The 7,537-nt window shown below is 29.7% G+C and overlaps 1 protein-coding gene across 1 annotated transcript; it reads left to right on the top strand.

Moving 5' to 3' along the window:
• Positions 1-5,460: 5,460 nt before the first annotated feature.
• LOC107914929 (transcription factor MYB15) lies at positions 5,461-7,214 on the top strand. Its single transcript, XM_016843996.2, has 3 exons — positions 5,461-5,749; positions 5,863-5,992; positions 6,316-7,214. Exons 1-3 carry the CDS (start codon positions 5,617-5,619, stop codon positions 6,782-6,784), a joined length of 732 nt encoding a protein of 243 aa, XP_016699485.1. The 5' UTR covers positions 5,461-5,616; the 3' UTR covers positions 6,785-7,214.
• The last annotated feature ends 323 nt before the right edge of the window (positions 7,215-7,537 follow it).

Here is a 7,537-nt window from a genome sequence, read left to right as displayed (position 1 = left end):
CTATCATGTTTTTTTAAATTTTTTGCAGGACCTCTCAAGTGGAAAGATGAAGGGAATTGGTAAAGAATGACCTAGTCTTTACATCCTACAATCTTCTAATGCTCTAAACACGGTTACAACATCCACCTCATCCACCTCAGTAACCTCCACATTTTATTCTAAAATCTTTACAGCCTCTACAAATGTTGACTCTATTTACTTTTGACATGCAAGACTTGGCCATGCTTCCCTCTCAAGGTTGAACAAGGTGCCTAATCTCCCTTGCCCAGTTTTTAATAGTGATCAAGTTCAACAATGCCCCATTTTTCCATTAGCTAAACAAGCTAGGTTTCCATTTACGCTAAGTACAACTCCGGCAGATACTAGTTTTTCTCTAATTTATATTAATTTGTGGGGACTCTATAGAGTCTCTACTCATAGAGGTCATAGGTATTTTTTAACCATTGTAGCTGATTTTTCTCGAATGTCATGGGTGTATCTCTTAAAGCTGAAAAGCGATGCTCTTGTAAAACTTAAACATTTTTTTTGTTATGATAAAAAAATTAGTTTTCAGCCAATGCAAATATCATTCCCAATGACAATGGTTATGAGTTCTTTAAACATGAGTGCACTGATTATTTCAATAAGTTGGGGATTGTGCATCAGAGCTCATGCACTCACACTCCAAAACAAAATGGACTAGTTGAATGTAAACATAGACATTTACATGAGGTTGTTAGGTCATTGAAGTTTCAATCAAATATGCCTAGCAAATTCCAGGGGGGATGTGTTCTAACAAATTGTTTTCTAATCAATAGGTTACCCACTCCTATTCTAAACTGGAAAAGTCCTTTTGAAGTTTTTTACAATAAAAAACCTGATCTTTTTTGCCTAAGAGTTTTTGGTTGTCTTTGGTATGCGACTACACCTCATTATCAAGACAATTTTTCTCCTAATGTTATTCCATCTACCTTTATGAGATATTCTGGTGTTCAAAAAGGGTACATGTTGTTCAACCTTGCCACTAAGACTTTTTTTTATTAACTGTGATGTTTTGTTTCATGAAACTGCTTTTTTCATTTAAGTTTGTTAATAATGCTTCTTTTATTTTCCCCACATAAGATTATTCATTTTTCCTCAATATTTAACCTTTTCCTATTGTTCCCCACTTACTTGTTTCCTCATCTTTCTCAAATACACCTACACCTTCAATGACCTTCCTATTTCACCTGACCTTCTTTTACCTGAACCATTGATTCCTTCTCCACTTGATTTTCATCCCTAGCCTTCCTCACCTACCTTACCACCATTAAGGCGCACTTCTCAGTCCTCCAAGCAACCTAAATGGATGAAAGTTACATTTGTTCCAATCAATCCTCTACTTCACTTGATACATGTTCTTAATCTATTTCCCAAGTTTACTCTTCTTCTCACTTACCTATTTATACTCAAATGTTTGCTACTAGTATATCTGCTATACCTGAACCCAAATCATGCAGTGAAGCTATTTCAGATCCAAGGTGGATTGAAGTTATGAAACAAGAGATTCTCGAGCCTTGGAGGAGAATGACACGTGGGATGTAGACCCTTTACCACTTGGAAAAGTTTCTATTAACTGCAAATGGGTGTACAAAGTCAAATATCACTCCGATGGTTTTGTTGAATGGTTTAAGGCTCGAATGGTGGGTAAAGGTTTTAAGCGGTGAGCAGTAGATTTTCAGGAGACCATTTCTCCTATTGTTAAGCAGGTGACCGCGCATGTCGTAATTAGTATGGCTTCAATGCATAATTGACCCCTCTTTCAAATAGATGTTTATAATGCATTCTTGTAGGGCGATTTATATGAGGAGGTTTATATGGACATCCCTGAGGGATTTGCAAATAGGGGGAGTACAATGGAACTTAAAACTCACAAAAGCTCTGGTGGTTGGTGGTTACATCAAGAGCAGGTAAGATTACTCATTGTTTACCAAACGACAAGGAAATAACATTGTGATTTTATTGGTGTATGTTGATGACTTGTTGATCACTAGAAATGACATTGGAATGATCAATGAGTTAAAGAATGTGCTTCATCAGAATTTTAAAATGAAAGATTTGGGTGATTTGAAGGATTTTCTTTGGATAGAAATGACACGATCCAGCAAGGGTATTGTATTGAACCAAAGGAAATACACATTAGAGTTAATAGCAGAGGTTGGATTAGGAGAGGCGAAACCAGTGAACACAGCACTGGAACAAAACCAAAAGCTCACACCAGTTGAGTATGATGAGTGCACCAAGTTAAATAATGACAATGATAAGTTAGTCCTAGATGTTACAATTTACTAGAGGCTTTTAGGGTGATTGTTGTACTTGACAAATACAAGACCAGACATATCATTTACAGTTTAGCATTTAAAGTTTTCACATTGGAATAAGAAAATTTGAATGATGGTGAATTTGAAATAAATTTAATATATAGTAAATTCAATAAATGCATGATGAAAACGAAAATCATGAAATTACCTCATTATGGATTCATGCTTCTAACATATCAATGTTAAAATTTTCCATTCTTTCTTTTTTGGTGATTTTATTTAGATTCTATCTTATTAAAAATGCTTAAACGTTGGTTCTATTTTATTAAAAATGCTTAAACGTTGGGTGCTATTTATAGAATTAAATTTTAATTTTAATTGGTATATAATTGTAATATTAATTAATTTAATAATGAATTTAAAATATAATAAATATTATCAATAATGAATTAATATTACTTATTATTAATATATTGAATTCAACTTCAATTCAATTGTATATGGTTGAAATGAATAAAGATAATAAAATAAAATAAAAATATATTAGTTATGGTTTTATCTATTATTATTTAATAACATTTTTTTCTTAATAGGTTGAATCTAACTTCATTTTAATTGTATAGTTCAAATGAATAAAACCCACTATTGCATAAATTATAAATTAAATTATAGTTATAATTATCACAAATTTTCATATATATGTTATGCTTAGAGTTCTATTTAAGTAATAACTCTATTTTAAAATTATCATAACTTTTTAACTAATAATTCTAAACCAAATTATAATTATTTTTAAAATTAATTTAGTAATATGATGAAAAATAAAGGGTATTCTCGTTGGTTCAAAATTTTTTCCAAACTTGTACTTTTATGTATATTATAGATATATTATAGATATGTATTGTGATAATTGACATTCAATTCAAAGATGAATAAAAAAAGTTAAAATATGTTTAAAGTTTTTGTACTTTCTGTATATTTGAAACTTAATCCGTTTATTTATATTTTCAAAAATTTAATATTTCTACTTTTTAGATTTCAAAATTCAAATTTAGTTGTTAAACTATTAAAACTCTTCTGTTAAATTCTCTTGTGTGATGTTTTGAATAATCTTTGTTTTTAACATACTTACTTGGTAGTCATATAACAAAATAAAAAAATAAAAAAATAGCGTTGCAATAAATTTAAATTTAATAGAAGTATTTTAACTATGTTAACAATTAGACCTACAATTAAATCCAAAAAGTAGAGGAATAAATTTCTAAAAATAAAAAATAAAGAGAATAAATTTCGAATATATAAAAAAAATAGGGACTTGGAGCATATTTAACCATAAAAAAAACAAGTTTTTAACCCTTACATACAAATAATATCAATCCTTCTTAATTGCATGCAAATTAGCACAATTTACTCTCCATTTCCTTTTCTCTAATTGTAGTATTTGTTTCAAAACTTTCCGGTAATTATGTACATTTCATCTTTTTTTTTTCTTTTTTCGTTTTAACTTGTATTTCATTGAGCAAAATTTTGCTACATCATATTAAAACTCATCGCCTACATTTCACCAAAAAAAAAAAAACTCATTGCCTACCTAAGCAGCACCAATCTACTAATTACAAACAAAGCCTGTTTACCCCAGACCTCAGTTCCTACATATATCATTAGCATTTCCTACAGTTATTTTAATATTAATAATTCTATCTTCAACATAACTTTTTATACGTGCAAATAACAAATGAACCAGTTTTGGGTTGCTACCATAGATCCTGCTATTTCTTTCCTACCAAACAAAGTAGGTTAAAGCACGCCATGCCGACCTAAGAATGGTAACGCTTAAAGATTTGCTCTTACTCTTGGTAACTATCTAATAAAAAATGCACTGCCTAGAGTCAGTAAAGTTCACAAGCACGAAGGATAAGAGTCCAAATTTACTAAGTAAAAGAGCAGCTTCCAAATAGATAATCTCTATTTTCAATTTCCATGGTACACAATGGAAACATCATATTAATCTGATAACCCCATTCCACCATCTCGGATTTCACAAGAAAATGATCTAACACAACTAACCAGACAACAAAAGATTGTCTTGGAAAAGTTAGATTATCCTAAACCAGCCAATGTCATGTAACCTCTTCTTATTGGGGCCAAATCTTTTTCCATACTTTATTTGTCGTACAAAAATAAAGTAATTAAGTATGAATGACTGATTATTAGCTTAAATGATATTGGCATTATTAATAATGCTAGAGGATATGGGGTTGAGCATGCTAGATACACTTTATCCTCCTAACACTAATTATGTAATACTTAAAAGATAAAATCAAGTGCTATTTTATACTTAATTAGCATGATATAAATTTTAATAAATATGTTTAATTAAGAAAAATAAAAATAATTCAGAAATATTTTAAAAACATATTTAAACCTTAATTAATAAAATGTAATTAAATAATATGATCAAATGGATGTAATCTTAATTACTAGTTATTTTAACTTTTGATTTTTATTCAAGTTATGATTATATTTTCGAGTAAAATTAGTTCTAAATATTTTTAAATGTTAATTTAATAATATGTTAAAAAAATAAAAGATATCTTCATTGGTTCAAATATTTTTTTAAGTGATTTTATATATTACACAAATTATAGATAAAAGTATAAAAGTAACTTTAATGCTTAAACGTTGGCTTTCGATTGAACTGAAGGATGTACCTATCGACTTGTCCTTATTTGGTTAATTTAGACCAATCAAAACCACGTGTGCTTTACAATACGGTTTGTCGTTCTTGCGTTGTCTACTGTTTAAATTTGACCATTTTGGTTCGACAATTAATTTTAAAAAGCAGTCGCTGTGCACACCTCATAGTACTAATGATTATTATTATTTTATATAAAACCCAACTATGAAATGTCATTTTCAAAGCTCTGCTTTAACTTCGTCTGCTTTCATTTTTTTTAGCGTCATTTGCTCACGTCTGCTAATCATAATTAATTGGATACATACCTGAAACTTTTGTCTAATCAATTAACTTATGTTCTTTCATTACAGGACAAAATTGAGACACCTATGTAGTAATTTGTTCAATGTTTCTGTAATAAAAAATATATATACATACACCTTTTTGGAGTTTTGCTGGGTGAGAGAAAAAAAAAGAGTTTTTTCCTGGAACTTGCCCACCTCTACCACTTGTTTGAACGTAAATAGATTCTTTCAAAGTCTTGACTTTTCAAGCAATTTTTATGAATATAAATAGCCCACCAAGATCCTGAAGAAATCTTAAGCCGAGCTTTTCATTTTCGTTGAGTAAAAAGAAAAGGGAAAAAGAAAGCAAAGAAAAATGGTGAGAGCTCCTTGCTGTGATAAGATGGGATTGAAAAAGGGTCCATGGACGCATGAAGAAGACCAGATTTTAATCTCATATATTCAAAAACATGGCCATGAAAATTGGCGTGCCTTACCAAAACAAGCTGGTAATTTTCCATTTTCTTTTCTTACTAGTTTTCCTGGAAAAAAATTTCCATTTAAAGGTGACAATGCGTTTATTTTATAATGTTATTTTTTATTTTTTATTCTGTATAAATAGGTCTTCTAAGATGCGGGAAGAGTTGCAGATTACGATGGATAAACTATTTAAGGCCTGATATTAAGAGGGGAAACTTCAGTTTGGAAGAAGAGGAAACTATCATTCAACTGCATGAAATGTTAGGGAATAGGTATCTATCTCTAAAACTATCATTCAACAGGGATTAAGTTGAAAATAAGTTAAATAAATGTTACTTTATTATGGGAGAGTTAATAATTAAGAGAGAGAAGTTCTGAAGTAAATGGGTCTATTGTGGGGGACGAGTTGTTTTTATTCCTTTTCTGTGGGCTGGTTTTGAGTACTAAAATATCCGCAAGTGGGCTGAAACATCCCTTTTCATATTAATCCGCTGTGGAGTTAAAAAAATAAATTGGTTTTCTCTGAAAAAAATTAATTTACAATTTCAAAAAATAAATGGTTAATATATGCTCTTTTTTTTTTTTTAATTTTCAGGTGGTCGGCAATTGCAGCAAAATTACCTGGACGAACAGATAATGAGATAAAAAATGTATGGCACACTCACTTGAAGAAGAGACTTAAGCAATACCAGACAAAACCAGACAACACCAAAAAGAACCTAAAGTCCAAAACCAAGATCAAATCGGAGCCGTCCACCACAAGCCACTCAGAATCCGATGAGGTTCCATCATCATCAAGTGAAGTAGTTTCCTCCATTATAGATGGCAGTGATCATAGGGAAGACAACAACATGGATACTTGGGAATGTTTGGTTGAAATTGATGAAAGTTTCTGGTCGGATGCACTGTCATCGGATGAGTCTCAAGTTCCTTCATTATCGACTGATAATATCATGGAACCAAACTATACATTTGGTGAAAACCTTGATGATTCAATGGAGTTTTGGTACGACCTGTTCATTAAAGCTGGTGTTAGTGAACAAGGTTTCATCACACAATTCTAAGGAGAACCACCACATTGACCCAAAAAAAGAAGCCAAGTCTTTAGATGAAGATTTTAGTTCCATTCAAAGGAGAAATTATGTCATTGGAAGACTTCTGTGGTGTAGAATAAAAGGAGGAAAGGCAAAAAGGTTGACATAGGAACAGTTATATATCGGGATAGATGATGCTTCAAAACTTAAAAAAAAAAGAAAGAAAGTTGAAGCTCATTGCATATAGAGTATGATGAAATTATAATTTACTATATTTTCATTTTTTTAATTGCTAATTTATGTGCTTAATTATAAAAAAAATTGTTCATTCATGGATTGTACGATTTATTACTTGCAATATTTAATTTTGTTTTATAAATAGAGTTTTTAATATTGAATAATTATGTGATATACAAACAATAAAAGTTTTAAATTTTACAGTAAAGTTGAGATTTTGTCATATTTTTCTATTTATTTTTTAATTTTTTAAGTGCAAATTATTTAACATTTATTATGAATAATTTTTTTATTATCAAAAACTTGATTTTAGGCTCACTGCTCATTAATTTATTATCACTAATTTTTTATCTCCAAGAAGAAATATCCTTAAGAAGCCGCATTTAACAAAGTTGAGATTTGAAGTTTAACATTTTCTGAATTTTGGTTTGATTTTATTATATATAAAATTTTGATAGTATATTTTATTATATAAAGGACTTTAATTTTAATGTTTTTATACATATTTTTAAAATAAATAAATTTAATTAATTTCATATTGAATAA

Source organism: Gossypium hirsutum, chromosome D10, assembly GCF_007990345.1.
Source record: "Gossypium hirsutum isolate 1008001.06 chromosome D10, Gossypium_hirsutum_v2.1, whole genome shotgun sequence".
Taxonomy (NCBI): domain Eukaryota; kingdom Viridiplantae; phylum Streptophyta; class Magnoliopsida; order Malvales; family Malvaceae; genus Gossypium; species Gossypium hirsutum.
Note: the sequence above shows the minus strand (reverse complement) of the source record. Positions and strands in the feature narration are given on the sequence as shown.